General features: G+C 45.4%; 3 protein-coding genes across 3 annotated transcripts in view; 1 reads left to right on the top strand and 2 right to left on the bottom strand.

The window, feature by feature from the left end:
• Positions 1–1,025: 1,025 nt before the first annotated feature.
• ct077 (CT077 protein) lies at positions 1,026–2,150 on the bottom strand. Its single transcript, NM_001141455.2, is given in 1 exon segment — positions 1,026–2,150. A coding segment is annotated over 1 exon segment (204 nt). The 5' UTR covers positions 2,074–2,150; the 3' UTR covers positions 1,026–1,869.
• A 728-nt stretch (positions 2,151–2,878) lies between these two features.
• On the top strand, positions 2,879–10,908 carry tti1 (TELO2 interacting protein 1). Its single transcript, XM_014135479.2, has 8 exons — positions 2,879–3,136; positions 3,468–5,795; positions 5,976–6,143; positions 6,494–6,639; positions 6,802–6,942; positions 8,817–9,021; positions 10,081–10,168; positions 10,351–10,908. Exons 2-8 carry the CDS (start codon positions 3,491–3,493, stop codon positions 10,571–10,573), a joined length of 3,276 nt encoding a protein of 1,091 aa, XP_013990954.2. The 5' UTR covers positions 2,879–3,136; positions 3,468–3,490; the 3' UTR covers positions 10,574–10,908.
• A 2,994-nt stretch (positions 10,909–13,902) lies between these two features.
• LOC106566903 (V-set and transmembrane domain-containing protein 2-like protein) overlaps positions 13,903–19,243 on the bottom strand; it is a 37,387-nt gene continuing 32,046 nt past the window's right edge. Inside the window, exon 4 of the mRNA XM_014135475.2 lies at positions 13,903–15,606. Within this exon, the coding sequence (XP_013990950.1) occupies positions 15,211–15,606 (396 nt within the window). The 3' untranslated portion in view covers positions 13,903–15,210. The remainder of the gene's footprint in view (positions 15,607–19,243) is intronic.

Raw genomic sequence — 19,243 nt, 5'->3', positions numbered from 1 at the left:
AAGAAGCCAAGTAAATTACAAAGCTGCTGTAATTTGATAATGGGAACATAAATATTTCCACATTCTAATTGCTTGTTTGTAACAAGAGAAAAGTAAAACAGTGATTTAGATGGTTTAGACATGCCTCCAGTTTCTTCTCCCTCTCGGTGAGGGCTTCCTTCTGGCTACCGATGTACTCTGTCAGCATGCGCGCCAGCTGCCTCCTGTCCTCCAGCTCAGCAGCCAGACGTCCGTTATACTCAGCCAGCAGTAGACAGGCCTCGTCCACCGTCTTGGACAGTTTATCAGCTGCCTCCTTATCTATAGGGACAGGGTGAGTCAAGTCAAACAGGGTGGAATGTTGCCTTAAGGACAATATCGAAAACTATTTAATTCACCAAATTTAAGTTTGAAAAAAAATAATCCCTAGGCCTACAATACACATTGAGTTTGGAGATAGGCGGGGACAAAAGTTCACCTGTGCTCCAGATAGCATGAAGACTCCCTCAGGACTTACCAGTGATCTTCTCCAGCAGGGACACATCCTGCACCTCCTGTGGCAGAGAGGCGATCTTCTGGCGCACAGCAGCATCACCCGAGGCAGCATTCTCTAGGTCCTGCAGGGCTTTGACCAGCTCCTCCGTCTGAGGGGAGAATGGGGGAAGAAGTGAAGGGTGTGTGAATACCAAAACTCTGGGTATCAATCTCCAATTTTCAATCTGGAGAATGTTTCTAAAACACAATTCACAACCAAAGTACAAAAACGAGAATTTTCCAAATCATGAGTCCATTGGACATCTATGGATCACTGACACCTAGTGGAGAGTTGGGAGATAATTACAACTAGTGTGAAAAGCTGTCACATTGCAGTGTAATAAGCAAAGCACTAGTGAATGGGCTAAAGACATATGGCGTTGTGTTAGTTCTGTCTACCAGCTGTGGCCCTGAGATGTCTGAATCCTGTGGGGACATGTGGCCCCTGTAGTCATCATCTTCTTCCTCTTCTTCCAGCTCCTGGATTTTCTGATAGGTCCGTTTAGGGGCCTTCTTCTCTTCTGTAAGAAATACCACAGATTTATACAAAAACAACCAATTGGAAGTTGATGTTGCGTGGGAATTCTGACATCCAAATACACACATATACACACACACATATATATAGGAAACATGCTGTCACCAGTAAGTAATTTAGTAAAGCTGAACTGCTACATCAGTGATAACCTAGGGGACTGACTGTACCTGTGGGTTGGTGTTGGGGGCTGTTAGAGTCTTCGATGGCGAGCTTCAGCTGCTGGATGAACTCTACCTTGTAGAGGCTGCGCTCCTGCCAGATAGTGAGCAGCCTGTCCATGGGCCTTCTACAGCCATCATCAGCCTCTCTGAGGGAGAGAGAGAGAAAAAGAGTGATTCATCATGATATTCAACTCTCCCTAGCCAAGCAACTCAATAACTTATTTGATTCTCTTGGTTATGGTCTTGTTATACTGCTGTAGCAGTAGCAGTGTACTCCACTTACCAATGTTTAGAAGTAGGTTAATGTCTTACTGATGTAGCTAGGCCAACCCTCCAATGCAAACATGGTATACTAAAACATAGGCCTGCAGCACAAGTCTCTTTACGGTACATTTCAGTGCAAGAGAAAAGTTTAGCTCTGAAACTGTATCATCCCAGACCACATACCTTGCAACATGAGAGCAAGCATCAACAAGGACCGTCTCAAAGTCTTTGGCGAACTCTGGACCTTTCTTCTTGCTGTTTTGAATCACGTCATTGGCAAGATAAAGGAAAGTCAACTTCCTGCTGCTTTTTGCTGATAGACAAATACAGAAAGTAGACAAACTAAATAAGTGTTTGGCATACTTCAAGTGACATTAACGTTTCCGTGTGTAACTAGCTGTGGTAGACAATATTGTCGAGGTGGCAACATTCATAAGTTCTCTCACCTTTCTTCAGTTCTCTGTGCCATACTTTGACGATGAGCGACGAGTGTTTGCGATGATGAATGATCCACAGAGACAGCGTCTGAACGCTCTGCTGAGAGTTGCTGAGCTCCGAAAGCTTCTTCTCCAACGCAGACTCAGAAAATGATGACATGATGTGCCCAGAGGTCTCTCTTTGATATGCCTCACCCCACAACTGTTTCTTGGACGTTAACTAAGGAAACTAGCAATGTCATCAAAAACAAAGTTCCAGCCAGTTAGCCATGCAACCTGCTAATGTTATGCATGAAACACCCTAACGTTAACTACCCAAACGTCTGTTTGTCCATGCTTCTCGAGTCTTCCTTAATTTAACTACCTACAAAAACGTGTTAAATTATGCAATCGCCTTTACATTAATGAGTTCGCAATCTAGTAAACGTGTTTACCTCGCTATCTAACGTTAACGTTATAGTATCTATTTACAAATAGCCATCTAGAAAGTCCTAGCTAGATAGCGTTAGCCTAGCGAGTTAGCTAACCTATTCACTGGCTTTGTTTTCTCTCTAGCTACTCTAGGATACTAGTTGCAAGTTCATTACCAATACATCCATTCACAGTCTAGTAAACGTGCCGTTTCAATACACATACATGTCGCTATACCGTCACTCCGTCAGCCAGCTGTCTTTCTAAAAGTCTCTGGATCTCTTCAAAGATGGCCGCTTGACCTTTCACCCGACACAGTCACACGGTACAAAATCTGTTCAAAAAACGTTGCAGAGCAACTGATGAAATTAGATCATTACTTGAAATATTATAAAATTATTGTCACGTGTAGCTATATTAAACGACATACAATTGCATGCAAATTAGCTAGCTAAATCAACCGCTGTCGGTCAAGTATCATCCTGCTTAGCTGGGGGGGAAACGACAAAGATACAATCGTACCGTTTCCTTTAGCCAGTTTTGCAGGTAAAAAAATTGAAGTGCAGCGAAGTAAACTTTGACCCCAAAATATGTTTAAATATAATTAATTTACAAGTATTAACTGCACCAAAGCAAGCAAGCTAGCTAACAAGCATGGTAAACACAGCTTTGCGACGCAGGATAATGACGTAGCTACAGGGAAAAGTGACGCTTGTGTGACAGCCAGCTAGGACAGTCTTCATTCAGTTTCAGTGCTGTATCTCGAAAGGAATTCGTCTCAGATGTCCGTCACAAAATATTTACTAACAAAGGTAAGCTAATTTGAAGCTTACTTTGTTAGGTTACTCTTGCTTTGGCATTTAAGCATTCCATTAGATAGCTATCTTTCTGTCTATCTAACGTTAACGTTACCTTTAGCAAGGATGGCCAGGCAAAGTTCTGTTTTGGGGTGACTAGCAAAGGACCAAAGTTAGGCCTATAAGATGAACATTTAGGTAACTGAAAGATATACCTCTAAGCTATTATTCTGATAGTCAAAATAATTTTAATGCATTGAGCATGCCTACTGCTAAACAGCATCCCACTACTGCATCCCAAAACAGTTTATGATCAGATGACCAATATCATCATTCTCTCTTTCAGTGAGTGACATCTATCTTCAAAGAATGGACCATCAGATTGACGACCCAAAGCTTGCTTTTGCTTACCTCCGTCCAGCCTGTGTGCTCCTGACTCGTGAGCCCACGGTGGGCAATGTGGAAACCCTGAGCACACAGCTGAGGCATGTAAATCATGGAACTCTGCAGCAGCTGCAGGACTATGTCCTTTTTCCTCTCCGCTTCATCCTGAAAATCCCTGGCCCCACGCGGGATGGCTTGATCCAAGCTGTGGCCGAGGCCATGGGATATGTCCTGGAGAACACCTGTGTACGGAGCTGGGAGACGCTGAGGGACCTTCTCTCAGAGCTCTGCCTCTGCCTCTGCTCCCCCACGGACCCAGGGAAGCCAGCACCTACCTCAGAGGAGCTGAGAGCTGCAGTACTGAGGTGCCTGGACGCTCTGCTCCATGCAGCCTATGGTGACGTGGTCTTCAAGCTGTTTGAGCCCATCATGCTGCCTGGCCTTGGGGCTGCTATCTCCCTGCTGCTGGCACTGGGAGAGCAGGAGAAGTCCCGCACCGTGCAGGCTGCTGCTCTGAAATGCCTGCAGGCCCTGACCCTCCAGTGTGACTGTTCTATGGACCATGTGTTGGTGGGTCAGAAGGAGAGGCGTATCCTAGGCAGCACCATGGCTTCTTTCTTACCTGGGATCACCATCGCTGTGAGCCGTGTGATCACTGGCGATATGAGACATGGACATGCTGTCACAGTTAGGGCCATTAAGGTGTGGTTCAAGACAGTGGGATTGGTGATGGCTGACGACCAGCTTCAGAACACAGGGACTGGGGAGAGACAGCTGTGGGAACTGGGGAGAGTATGGGAGCTGGTAGTGCAGAGAACTCCGGACTGGGTGCGAAACACATCTGGGAGGCTGGCCTTACTTTTAAAAAAGATAATCTCCTGCACCTCAGCTCATCAGCACTGGAGAGTGAGGCTTGAGATGGTGAACTTCTCAGACCACCTCCTGGCCAACTGTAACTCCTCCCTGGGTGAGTGTGTGGGCCCCCTCCTGGAGGCTCTGGTGGGGGCTGTGAACGATGAGGAGCCCACTGTGAGGGAGAGGTGTGAGGCTGCCCTGAGGGAGGTGGCAGAGAGGCATCAGAGCTCAGATAGTAACAACCAAGCCTTTACTGACGTGCTGTCAGAGAACCTCCACTCCCTGGCCACCTCGCTGCCGCGCCTCATGAGGACGTCTGATGACCAGCGTAAGGTGTTTGTCCTCAATGTGTTCCTGGGCTACCTCAAAATCCTGGGCCCCAAGGTGATAGTGGTACTCAACTCGGCGGCCCACCTCCAGCGGGTGTCCAAGGCCCTGATGCAGGTGTTGGAGTTAGACGTGATGGACGTACGCATCGTGGAGGAGCGGAGCTCTGCCGTAACTGTGGAGACGGGGCCCAGACCACATGGGGCACATGCTCAGAGGAAGCACTTCCTCTACTTCACAGACGAAAGAATCTTCTCCCTGCTCAAGGAGATCTGCAGGGTGTTAGGTTACTATGGGAACGTCTATCTCCTAGTAGATCACTTCATGGATCTGTACAAGGAGTCGTCGGTCTACAGGAAGCAAGCTGCAATGGTGCTGAATGAGGTGATCACAGGGGCAGCAGGCATCGGTGTGGCAGGAGGCCAGGAGAGGCAGGGAGTGCCCAATCAGGAGGACCTGAAAGCAGTAGTAGAATCCATCATAGAGGAGTACATCTGCCTGAGCCACTGGCACCTGCCAACCCTTATTGGTGAGGAGTCAGACAAAGGGGAACAGGAGCAGCAAACTCAGTTTAGTCTCTTCTCCATATCTAATGAGGTTGAAGGGAAAGGGAATCCCCTCCAGTTGGTCCAAGCAGTCCACAAGAGCTCCACAATCCACGAGCTGAACAGCAACATCTGGCAGATCTGCATTCAATTGGAGGGGATAGGCTGCTTCGCCCAGGCCTTGGGGATGGACTTCCATCTCATTCTGATGACATCACTGTACCCGGTTCTGGAGAAGGCCGGGGATGAAACCCTGTTGATCAGCCAGGCAGCGCTGGATGCCATGTGGGACATCAGCCTGGCCTGTGGATACGCCTCCCTGAAGGAGCTGATCAATGAGAACTCAGATTACCTGCTGAACGACGTGTCTTTGAACCTCCAGAGGCTGGGCGTCCACCCCCACGCCCCCAGGGTCCTCACCGTCATGTTCAGTCACTCCGACCCCAGCCTGCTGCCTCTGGTGGGGGACATAGTCCAGGACGTGCTGCTGGCTCTGGACATGAGCTACGACGAGACGTCCCCTCTGTTCTGCACTGTGCTGCACTCACTTATGAAGGCTCTAGGTAAAGTTTCCACATCGACTTAAATGTTTTCCCTAGTTTATAACATTGTTATCACCATGTCATGGCATGCTTTTGAATTGGAGAACTCAGAGGAAATTGAAACGCAGGACACAAAATGACAACCTTTAGCTAACACAGCCTAAGTAACACAATTTTAATCATGTTGCTTTTCCACTACAGCGAGGTGGTTCCCCTCTAGTGTTGCGGGAACAAGTGACGCTTTGGGAACCAAGAAGGTGTGGCGTGAGCAGGACCAGCTGAATGTGCGGCAGTTTCTCCTGGACTACCACAAACAGAAGGAGCTGGCAGTGGGCATCGGGGCAGAGGAGGAGGGCACAGAGCACCCAGGTTAGTTAGGGCTCTCTCTCTGACTGCCACACTATTCCCCTGAAAACAACATTCTCACATTAATGATGCACAACATTAGCGCTGTGCTTGGTGAAGGTTCTCAACACTACTGTGCCGTGTCAGACCTGAATAAGTTTGACTCGTGCTGTTTTCCTCATAGCTGGGTCTGAGTCATTGCACTGCTTTTTAGGCATCGGGACGATTTTGTGTGGTGTGCTGCTGTGACAGTTAGCCATGTTTAAAAAATGTCAATTGAAAACTGTGCAGCAGAAATCAGAACCCATCAGTGTTATGAGTCACTGGGTTTCTAGCACTGAATTGAAACGTGTATTATTATCATTTTAATTCAGAGCTACCGCCAAGCATGGACTGTGAAGAGGATATGGATGGTCCTGATGTGAAAGTTGAGCTTCCAGCCCACATCACCATAGCTAAAGACGTCATGGAGCGCTGCATTCACCTGCTCTCAGACCCCAGCCTGAGACTCAGACTCAAGGTAGTCCTCTAGATTGTTTTGAATTCTAAGATGCGTAGCTTGAAAACTAAAGACCAGAGAGTTCAATAAAATACAAGCCTCTGCCACATGTTGCTGTCACGTGTGCTCACTATCGCCAATTCTGTGAGTCCTGACCCAGGTTTTTGGTTTGGTTTTTTGCAGGTCCTGGATGTGTTGGAGCTGTGTGTGTGTGTGCTAAGTCAGAAGGAGAATGAGCTACTGCCCATGGCCCACCGCTGCTGGCCTGCCCTGCTGCTCAGACTTACCGCTGATGACCCATTAGCTGTCCTCCGAGCCTTCAGGGTGTCTATTTCACTACTGCTCCCACCTTCACTCAGTTAAATAATAATAATTTCCTGTTTACATAATACATAGTTGATTACATAATTAGGAAAAAGTACACATGGGAATTAATTTGTCAGTCAGGTCCATAAGTATTTGGACAGTGACACAATTTGAATCATTTTGGCTCTGTACGCCACCACAATGGATTTGAAAGGAAACACCCAAGATGTGCTTTAAGTGTAGACTTTCATCTTTAATTTAAGGTTTTGTCAAAATTATTGTATGAACTGTGTAGGAATTACAGCCATTTTTATACATAGCACCCCCCCCAAACTAACATAATCATAAATTAAATTGTGAGCTTTAATATTTGGTTGCAAATCCTTTGCAGTCAATGACTGCCTGAAGTCTGGAACCCATAGACATCACCAGATGCTGGTTTCTTCCCTGGTGAAGCTCTGCCAGGCCTTTACTGCAGCTGTCTTCACTTCCTGCTTGTTCTTGGGGCGTTTTGCCTTCAGTTTCAGGTCAGGTGATTGACTTGGCCGTTGCAGAACATTCCACTTCTTCGTCTTAAAAAATGATTGCGTTGCTTTCGCAGTATGTTCGGGTCATTGTCAATCTGCACTGTGAAGTGCCGTCCAATGAGTTTTGTAGCATTTGGCTGAATCTGAGCAGATAAAATAGCCCTAAACATTTCAGAATTCATCCTGCTGCCTTTGTCACCGTGCTTCACAGATGAGGTGGTATGCTTCGGATCATGTGCAGTTCCTTCCCTTTTCCATTCTCTTCTCTTCCCATCATTCTGGTACAAGTTGATCTTTGTCTCATCTGTCCATAGGATGTTGTTCCTGAACTGTACAGGCTTTTTTAGATGTTTTTTGGCAAACTAATCTGGTCTTCCTGTTTTTGAGGCTTACCAATGGTTTACATTTTGTGGTAAACCCTCTGTATTTACTCTGGTGAAGTGTTATCTTGATTGTTGACTTTGACACAGATAGGCCTACCTCCTGGAGGGTGTCCTTGATCTGGCCAACTGTTGTGAAGGGGTTTTTCTTCACCAGGGAAAGAATTGTTTTCCGTGGTCTTCCGGGACTTTTGGTGTTCCTGAGCTCACCAGTGCGTTCTTTCTTTTTAAGAATGTCCCAAATAGTTGATTTGGCCACACCTAATGTTTTTGCTATCTCTCTGATGGATTTGTTTTGATTTGTCAGCCTAATGATGGCTTGCTTCACTGGCAGTGACAGCTCTTTGGACTTCATATTGAGGGTTAACAGCAACAGATTCCAAATGCCACTCTTGAAATCAACTCTAGGCCTTTTATCTGCTTCCTTTTTTTATTTAAACCAGACAAGTCAGTTAAGAACAAATTCTTATTTACAGTGACGGCCTACACCGGCCAAACCCAGACGACGCTGGGTCAATTGTGCGCCACCCTATGGGACTCCCAATCACGGCCGGTTGTGATACAGCCTGGAGTCGAACCAGGGTGTCTGTAGTGACGCCTCCAGCACTGAGATGCAGTGCCTTAGACCACTGCGCCACTCGGGAACCGCGAGTGTAAATGAACTAATGAGGGAAGAACACAGACCTGCTCATGGAACAGCTGAGAAGCCAATTGTCCAGTTACTTTTGGTCCCTTAAAAAGAGGGCGACCACATATAAAAAGTGCTGTAATTCCTACACCGTTCACCCGATTTGTAATACTCAAATTAAAGCTGAAAGTCTGCACTTTCAGCTCATATTCATTATTTAATTTCAACTCCAATATGCTGTGGTAGACAGCTAAAATAATTAGAACTTGGTCAATGTTCAAATATTTATGGACCTGACTGTATACATATGATTCACCTAGAACAGTTGGTATTTATAATGATGTATTTTCTCTTTAGGTTCTGTGCACATTGGGGGAAACCTGCAGAGATTTCCTGAGGAAGAGGGTGTCTAAAGAGGTGATCCCCAAGCTGACTGCCTGGCTGTCCAAACAGGCGCCAGTTAGTGCCAGGGCTGGCCCAGTCTACAGCCACACCCTGGCCTACAAGTTACAGCTGGCTGTGCTGCAGGGCCTGGGGGCTCTCTGCCTTCATCTGGACCTAGGTAGGCAGGCCACCAACACCCTCCCTTCTTTAGTCTAGGTGACACAGCTTTATTTTCATAATTCTTTAGGGAATGTTAAATCGGTAACGCTTTTTGGCCACTAGGTGTCACTATTGCACTGTTTTGGAATTACACTGGTGTATCTGTAGACTGCATTAAAAGGTGTATGTTCATGTACATTTCCCCAACCAAGCTCCCAAGGGAGACAGACATTGCTGCTGCCTTAGTCAAGGGATATCGAGACACACAAGGCAGGGCCAGCATGACACCCACCATTTGGATACACCTCACCTAGCTGAGCCGATTCATGGTCTTCTCTGTCCTTGGTCTGTGAAGACGCTACCTCCCTTTACATCAGCCCCAGAGGAATACAGCTGAGTCGGTTTAAGTTGAGACACAGAGAGACAGAGGCTGCAGCAGCAGAAATAGTCGAACACACTGGTAAACATCAGCTCCACCTCACCGCTGGGGCATCTCCAGAAAGGCAATTATTGGCCATAGAGAAATTCTCCCAATGTGATACGCTTTTAAGTTTATTTACCCCAATAGAGAAACACCTGGGCTGGCCTCTCCCTCAGTATTTATTTTCTGTGTTCACCTCTTGATTCCACAGAAAAGAGGGGGATAGGTATACTGGGTAAAATAATTCTGAAATAATCCCATTTATCTTTTCAAATATGCACCAATGTTTTCTGACACAACGAGCAGGCTGGTTTTTCACCCGTCTGGGTTGAATTGCCAAATAAGAAAAGCTTTAGCAAGAAGCGAGAAAGCTTATTTTGAAATGAGGTTTGAATGGCGGCCCAGTTAGGAGCTTAGGGAATACGTGTCTGGGGTCGGGGGAATGGGGAGGGGACTACTACAAAGTGATGGAGTTGCCATGGTTATGAAAGGTACTGAGAGTGGGGAGTGGATGTGTGAAATCCGGAGATGGAGGCAGGCTGCTGTGAAATTCCCAGGTCATTTGAGTTTTTTTTTTCCCTCAACACTATCTCTATTTCCTTTTTTCTTTTCCCATTTTTTTCTTTTCCTTCTGGTATATCTGAGTTGTATTTGCAGGGGACTCAGATATGGATGCTGTAACTGAATCCTGCCTGCCCTACCTCAGCTGCAGACAGCCACCCAAACTGCAAGAGGCCTGTCTGAGGTATATTTGTATTGCAATAATAAATCTAGCAGTACAATTAAAAACCCGTTTTTATCTGGTACCATCTCCTTATCATATCTGTATATTGTGATTTATCCCGTATAATTTATGACCTTATGTTTTAGAGTTAGCTTTCTATTATCATTTTATTCAGTTGAATGTGCTATCTCTATTCTGTGCAGTGTCTTCCTCCGCCTAATAGAAGTGGATCCTGATGCCTTCTGGTTGACTCTGAACGAGCTGTACTGTCCCTGCTCCTACAACCCGCCCCACCCTGACCTGAAACCTGTGGAGCTGAGTGGGATGGGCCTCCCGAGGAATGAATACACAGATAATGTCTTGAAACTCCTGGAGGACTTTGGCTTGCCTGAGGACACACAGCCAGCAGGGATCCATATCCAGTGAGCTGCACTGATGAACAGTACCCCAGTCATCCACCCGTCTGTCCCCAAGCAGAGAAAGGAACACTACACTGACGACAGCCTCAGGAGAGCATAGCTTGACCTAGTCTTCCCCGAACCTCTTTTTTTGCAGACTTCTTCCTCTATTTTAACAGTGACTTTGAAACACCAAAATGTTAAGTGCTGATTCTGTTCTGTTGTGTTCGGTAAGGGTGTACATATTCCAATGTGCTCCAAAGGGATGGACAAAAGACCAGTATTTTGAATGTAAAGAAAAAAAGAAGTAATTAATAGTCCTCTTTTTAATAAACAATTATATATTTTTTTTTTATTATAACAGAAATGTATTTTTCCTGACCTCTTTGTTGTAACTGCTTAGCCTTTCATCCAAGTAGCTGTAGCAATCTATGCCATAATTGAACTTTTCTACCGTAAGTAGAATTTCATTTGCCTGCAATCCCGTCTTTTTAAAAATGTAATTAAATTATTTTTTTTATTTCACCTTTATTTAACCAGGTAGGCCAGTTGAGAACAAGTTCTCATTTACAGCTGCGACCTGGCCAAGATAAAGCAAAGCAGTGCGACAAAAACAACAACACAGTTACACATGGGATAAAGAAAAGTACAGTCGTTAACACAATAGAAAAATCTATATACAGTGTGTGCAAATGGAGTAAATAGGCAATAAATAGGCAGTAGTAGCGAAGTAATTACAATTTAGCAAAAAAACACAAGTGATAGATGTGCAGATGATGATGTGCATGTAGAAATACTGGTGTGCAAAAAAAAGTTAATAAAAACAATATGGGGATGGGCTATTTACAGATGGGTTATGTACAACTGCAGCGATTGGTAAGCTGCTCAGGTAGCTGATGCTTAAAGTTAGTGAGGGAGATATAAGTCTCCAACTTCAGCGATTTTTGCAATTCGTTCCAGTCATTGGCAGCAGAGAACTGGAAGGAAAGGCGGCCAATGAAGTGTTGGCTTTGGGGATGACCAGTGAGATATACCTGCTGGAGCGCGTGCTATGGGTGGGTGTTGCTATGGTGACCAGTGAGCTGAGATAAGACGGAGCTTTACCTAGCAAACACTTATAGATGACCTGAGCCAGTGGGTTTGGCGATTAATATCTAGCGAGGTCAAGCCGACGAGAGCATACAGGTCGCAGTGGTGGGTGGTATATGGGGCTTTGGTGACAAAACGGATGGCACTGTGATAGACTGCATCCAGTTTGCTGAGTAGAGTGTTGGAGGCTATTTTGTAAATGACATCTCCGAAGTCGAGGATTGGTAGGATGGTCAGTTTTACGAGGGTATGTTTGGCAGCATGAGTGAAGGAGGCTTTGTTGAGAAATAGGAAGCTGATTCTAGATTTAATTTTGGAATGGAGATGCTTAATGTGAGTCTGGAAGGATAGTTTACAGTCTAGCCAGACATTTGTAGTTGTCCACATATTCTAAGTCAGAACCGTCCAGAGTAGTGATGCTAGTCGGGCGGGCGGGTGCGGGCAGCGATCGTTTGAAAAGCATGCATTTAGTTTTACTAGCGTTTAAGAGCAGTTAGAGGCCATGGAAGGAGTGTTGTATGGCATTGAAGCTCGTTTGGAGGTTTGTTAACACAGTGTCCAAAGAAGGGCCAGATGTATACAGAATGGTGTCGTCTGCGTAGAGGCGGATCAAGGAAACACCCGCAGAAAGAGCGACATCGTTGATGTATACAGAGAAAAGAGTCGGCCCTAGAATTGAGCCCTGTGGTACCCCCATAGAGACTGCCAGAGGTCCGGACAACAGGCCCACCGATTTGACACACTGAACTCTATCTAAGAAGTAGTTGGTGAACCTGGCGAGGCAGTCATTTGAGAAACCAAGGCTGTTGAGTATGCCAATAAGAATACTGTGATTGACAGAGTCGAAAGCCTTGGCCAGGTCGATGAAGACGGCTGCACAGTACTGTCTTTTATCGATGGCGGTTATGATATCGTTTAGTACCTTGAGCGTGGCTGAGGTGCACCCGTGACCAGCTCGGAAACCGGATTGCACAGCGGAGAAGGTACGGTGGGATTCGAAATGGTCAGTGATCTGTTTGTTAACTTGGCGTTCGAAGACTTTAGAATGGCAGGGCAGGATGGATATAGGTCTGTAACAGTTTGCGTCTAGAGTGTCACCCCCCTTGACAGTGATGCGGGGTGGTCGTTTGACCGCGGACCCATAACGAATGCAGGCAATGAGGCAGTGATCAATGAGATCCTGATTTGAAAACAGCAGAGGTGTATTTGGAGGGCAAGTTGGTCAGGATAATATCTATGAGGGTGCCCATGTTTGCGGATTTAGGGTTGTACCTTGTGGGTTCCTTGATAATTTGTATGAGATTGAGGGCATCTAGCTTAGATTGTAGGTCGTTCGGGGTGTTAAGCATATCCCAGTTTAGGTCACCTAACAGAACGACTTCAGCTTCACATCTTGGTTCCATTTTTCCTTTGATAACCAGAGGTCATGGTCATTCCACACAAACCTCCCGTTGATTCACACAAAACAGATCCGCTACTTGCTGCACAAACGCCTGATTGAAAGTCCTAGCGTGATTTTGATTACAACTTGAAGTCCACTGAGGGTTGAAGTGTAGGTTAGAGCCCTGGCTTGTTTGTCAGGTCTTGTTAAGACTGAGGGGTCTGGAAGCCTCTCCGTGACATAATGAATGTGCGTGCCGGGGAGACAGGAACAGGTTTGCCACATGTGCTTTGCGTTGGCGAGGGAGTGCTTTATCTCCACCATACTTTGCTATTTATCCAGCTGCCAACGCTGACAATAGCGCCATTACTCATCAGCCATGGAGGCCCTGCCTGGCAGCCCATACAGACACAGCCAGGGACGGGATGAAGCGATTTCCCTACAACCAGTCTTGATAATTTCATGCAGCAAGGGTTCATATTCTGTTAATCATCAAATCATCTGACAGTCTGATTAGGCAGGTACTGTTTGGCACACCTTAGAGTAATGCAGTTCAGAGATTACATACTGTAAGACTCAATTTGTTGATTACTCAGGATGCATGGGTGTGAGGAAGGAGACTGGCAAGAGGAAATTTATGACTGCCTTATGAGTTGACTGTGATGGAGTATTCTGGCTTTGAATAATAATGTCTCTACAATGGCAGCATACAAATCAGTGTGTGTTAGCATATAAATAATTGCAAGGTCAGATGCTGACTTTTCATGATGAATGTAATACAAACATATTTTCCATCATCAACGTCTCAAGCCCATACATACTAGAGGTCCTAAATAATGAAGTTACTCTGAAGGCAGTTTGCATTCAAGTCACAATAAATAGGTAAATAAGTTCATGTACAATTTATTTAATTTGATAAAGGCATACATTTAGTGCGAGACCAACAACCTAGAAGAAATTCTAAAATATACATTTTTATAATGATTTCTTACAAAACATTAAAGCAAAGTTAAGAGCTAGAAACAGTTCCTTTATCCATATCTTTCACAATGCCACATTCAGTCTGTAGGGTAAGCACAAAACACCATAAACAGGTTTTATTTGATAAACATTGGTTTAGCTCTGGTTGACTGGAAATCATACTTAAGAGGAAATTCTTCCACAAACAAAGCAGCTTTAGTGACCAAATTATATTTCTCCATGAAGTTACCCATAGAGAGACAGCAAATGAACTGCTCAGAAAAATAAACAAATGTTCTCTATCTTACTTTGGCTAGATCAAATGCAACATAGAAACGAAGAGTAACTTAAGATATTAACAAACCAAAATGAATTAACAAAGCAACAAGTTAACTGTCCAACTTAAAACTATTTCCTCATGGATGGTTGAAAAACATTCTAAGAAAACATGATGAACATGCACTCACATTGTCATTTTATACAGTAATCTATAGAGTGTGGACCATCTAGAGTAGGGGTGTCAAACATACAGCCCGGATCCGGCCCGCAAGGTGGTCCAGTCCGGCCTGCGGTGGTTTTAAAGATCTTACTTTTTTTGGGGGGGGGGGACAAACTCAATATACTTTAAAATGACTAAAACCAAATCAAACTGTGTAGAAATTATAATGGATCTACATTCATACAGTTTCTTGACTGGGTCCAGCTCGCTGATAACCACAGAAATAAAAGCTAGAGAGTCAGGGAGCGTTGTAAATTCCCAAAACTATGGATAGAGGTCTGTTTTTAGCTAATTTTGACGGCGAGGAAATATAACCAATTTTCAGTGCTGCCCTCTGGACCTCGTTGAAAATGGAATGCGGTCCCCGGGGAAAAATGACTTTGACACCCCTGATCTAGAGGGTTGTGATATAGAAAGAGGGGGCTGGGACTGGGAGTGGAGCTGAGGTGTTTTTGGTGGGACATTGTTGTGTTAGGGCAGTGTAAGGGGAGATGAGAGAGGCCAAGGTATAGGACTAGGGTGGCACCAGAGTCCATTTGGTGTGTGCATGTTGGGCAGGGGTATGCAGCAGGGGAAGCGGTGTGTACAGAGACTTTAGTTTAATCATGTATGTTACAGCTGGGGTGGTTGAATCAAAAGTCTCTACACACTGTGGTCCTCCAGGACTTGACTTGCCCATCTGGGGTGTAGGACAAGGTTGGAGCTTGGAGCTGAGGCCCGGAGCAGGTTAGGGAGGTTATGGGTGAGCTGTGAGGCCTAGAGGACAGCTGTCAGTGCAGTCAGTAGCGCTGTCATCCTCAACAGACCTCTTCCTCAGCTCCCTGCCAGTGCCTGTTGGTTTGTGGTGGCTGTGGTGGGCTGCTGGCGAGTGCTTGCCATGCTCCGGCTGGTGGCCGCTGCCTGCCAGAACCTTGGTGTCCTTGGTTTGGAAGTTGGCCCCGTGGTGGCGCAGTGCCGGGTTATGGTTGCTCTCTGGCTCCACCTGCAGATAGGCCCTCACCTTGTGGTGGCGGGCATTGCTATCAGTGTCGCTGAAGTCAATCACGCGGCACTCGTACGTGCCCTCGTCAGACGGCTTCACGTTGGACAGACGCAACTTGTGGGAGATGTTGCTCCCAGCAACCTTTACCACCTGCAATAGACAAAGAAAATATATTGGTCTATTATTTCCAAGAGTGAAATGATACATTTGGATTACTGACAGGAAATTACATTTACATTTTAGTAATTTAGCAGACACTCTTATCCAGAGCAACTTACAGTAGTGAATGCATACATTTCATACATTTTTTCTTTATTTTTATTTTTTTATATTTTTTTGTACTGGCCCCCTGTGGGAATCGAACCCACCACCCTGGCGTTGCACACACCATGCTTTACCAACTGAGCCACAGGGAAGGCCAATATGCTCACTTCAACCCTAATTTGCCAGCCAGATACATTTCTCCTTCCACTCTGAAGATTCTAAGTGTCTATATCTGTTGTTAATAATTTTCCTAGAAAACAAACATCCTTGTGCATCCCCACCACTTCCCCCTCTGTCCCTGCATCGTGTGTGTGTGTGTGTGTGTGTGTGTGAGAGAGAGAGAGAGAGAGAGACAGCCAAGCTGTCTGATCCGAATGAGGCTGGCAGCCGGCTCTGTAATGAGATGCTAGCTGCGTTGCCACAGATGCACCACAGTACACACTTACAGAGCAGATGCCCCTCCTCCTCCCCAAGCCCTGTACTGCTGGCAGCCCCACCGAGCCCAGTCAGGAGCACAGCCACCCGGCCACTGCACTAAACAAAGCCGCCTGGTAACCAAACAGATTGAGTGGGGATGTGAGGAGGCACACACACAAATTACATGTACACACACAGTCAGACCTTCGTTCCCATGTTGCAGAGAGATCTGTTCCATTTGTTCGCTAAAACAAATGAGGAGTTGCTCTGGGCCTGCATACATACAGAACATGCCTTTACTTGTTAAGGGTCTAATAGTTCAGTGGCTTATAAAACCTGTAGAAAATATATTTTTTGTGTCAGATCTTAGATAACACGAAGTGATCACATACTGTGGGAAAGTCAATGGTTGTGACACACCAGGTTATAAATACAGTTTTCTATATATCAGCTTCCTCCCACACAGGTAGTGTAGCCAAGGCTGATGATTAGTCTGTGGTTGTGTATCTCTGTTATCAGCCCAGAGTCCTCTAAGCTCAGAGAGAAAATCACACAATCACATTCAGCCTTGAGAATAAAACCAATAAAACTGACCAAAATAATTTTGGTGGAGTATAGTTAGTAGGTCTGCATGGTTTAGTATAATCTCAGCATCTTTGATTTTACATCAATAGAATATGAAAATGATCTGGTTGATGCCATCAGCTGTATTTGTGGGGAAACATGAAAGGCTAATATCCATCCATGTCTGCTGGAACCAATGACTCTGGGCTGGAACCCTCCGTACCGTTTTACCGGCTGAGCGACTCCGTACCGTTTTACCGGCTGAGCGACTCCGTACCGTTTTACCGGCTGAGCGACTCCGTACCGTTTTACCGGCTGAGCGACTCCGTACCGTTTTACCAGCTGAGCGACTCCGTACCGGTTTACCGGCTGAGCGACTCCGTACCGTTTTACCGGCTGAGCGACTCCGTACCGTTTTACCGGCTGAGTGATGGCCCAGTGGTGTCCTCCTTTACACCACAGCTGTTGGTTTCATTATGGCTAGTCAGCAGCAGCTAGCCAGCCAACAGGGACATTAACCAGTGAGGAAACCTCAGATCAGAGATAGGCTTCATCTTCTCCTGGAGACAAGAGAGTAGAGGGACACGCACAGCAAGCTGAAGAACCGCTATGCGAGCACAGAACTAGCTGTTAACAAATCATTACCCTCAGCCAGGCTGGTGGCATAAAGGCACTACCAGGGCGGATGAGCTATCAAAAGTTCTACTGACTCCCCAATCATTCTCCAGCAAGGAGCACACAGTCTCTCCTTTTTTAATCCTTGTGTTGTCTTAAGGGTAAAAAATGACCTGCCACTATGTTTAACAGCAGAGAAACCCCCCTAAATTATATATTTTTCAACTTGAAATGTGACGACTTTTCCTAGAGTGACCCCAACATTAGAAAAAGTGAAACATTGCCTTTGTTCATATTTCCATGAAAGCTGTACTTCACCAGGGTACAAGATTGTCTTAGGGTCATTTTTGACCCGGCAGTTATAAAATTATTTACACACCACAAAAACCAGAAAGACACACACACACACGCACACGCACACACGTACGCATGCACGCAGGCACACACACACAAAAAATGATAAATTTAGATTGTGTGTGCTACTGATTGAACTCAGCCAGCAGCTCCTGAAGAGGAAGATCACTATGGTTGGTACAGTTAGAAAGAACAAGCCTGAGCTCCCCCCTGCACTCCTCGCAACAAGGGGGAGAGAGGCCTTCTCATCAAAGTTTGCCTTCACCCCCACCACCCCTCAAGTTTCTTACCTCCCAAAGAGGAACAAGAATGTGGTCCTCCTGAGCACACTGCACAAAACCTCTGAGATCAGTGATCATGAGGACAGGAAGCCAGCCATCATCCTGGACTACAACCACAACAAAGGAGGCGTGGACAACCTGGACAAGGTGATTGGAACTTACAGCTGCAGGAGTATGACTGCCTGCTGGCCCCTGGTCATCTTCCATAACATCATTGATGTGTCCTCATACAATGCCTTCGTGATATGGAACAACATCAACCCTACCTGGATGCCTGATAAGCGGAACAAGAGGAGGGTGTTCCTGGAGCAGCTGGGAAAGGCACTTGTAACCCCACACATTCAAAGAAGGAAGTGCCTCTCCCGCAGAACAGCCTCGGCAGTGCTTGTGAAAGCTGTACAGGGGGCTGAATCTTGTCCTGATCCACATGAGGCTGCAGCTGGGGCAGGCAAGAGGAGACAATGCCAATTCTGCCCCCAAAGAAGCACTGTAAAACAAATACTATGTGCTACACATGTGAGAAATACATCTGCAAAGTCCATGCACACACACTTGCATACTGTCCTACATGTGCTAATTAGAGTTGATTGATTTATGTTCTTCACGTTTTTGTTACGTATCTATTATCTTATTTTATTCTTATTTATTGTTGTTGTTTATACACCTTGTGGGTGGGGGCAATGGTTCAAAAAATGGGAGAAGACTAGTATTTTGTAGTTGAATTCCTCATTGTACAATATAAGAATATATCACTATGTTGCCAAAAAATGTCAAGACTGTTATTGTTTCCCTTCAATAAAATGCATTCCAAACTACTTTCTGCACATTTCTGCTACTTTCTTAGGCTATACAAGTGCTATCTCTTGCTAAAAAATGTATGTTTACACCTATACAGTACCTTTAGCAATAATAATAATAATAATAATAATAAACCTCTACTTTAGTAAAGAAAACAATTATGACAGGTGTGTTGTAATACAAATGAGTGGTGTCACAGATTAAATGCAGTCTTTCTGCATTGTGAAGAGGGAAAACCCAGATATTCACAAAGTTTGTGATGAATGACAGGTTGTTTCTTCATGCAAAATAGATTTGGGGTTTAAAATTAAATTAAGCTGCTTTATTTTAGGGGTTTAGTGAAGGCGGGTCATTGTTTACCCTTAGGACAAGGGGAGTATACAGAATGTTAAGACTACACAAGGGTTAAATTAAGACATCAGAGCGCACTGCAGTCGTGAAGTTGGGCGCAGTCATGCTTTAATGAGAGAAGACAAGAAGACATCACACCATCT

Source organism: Salmo salar, chromosome ssa13 (assembly GCF_905237065.1).
Source record: "Salmo salar chromosome ssa13, Ssal_v3.1, whole genome shotgun sequence".
Lineage (NCBI taxonomy): Eukaryota > Metazoa > Chordata > Actinopteri > Salmoniformes > Salmonidae > Salmo > Salmo salar.
Note: the sequence above shows the minus strand (reverse complement) of the source record. Positions and strands in the feature narration are given on the sequence as shown.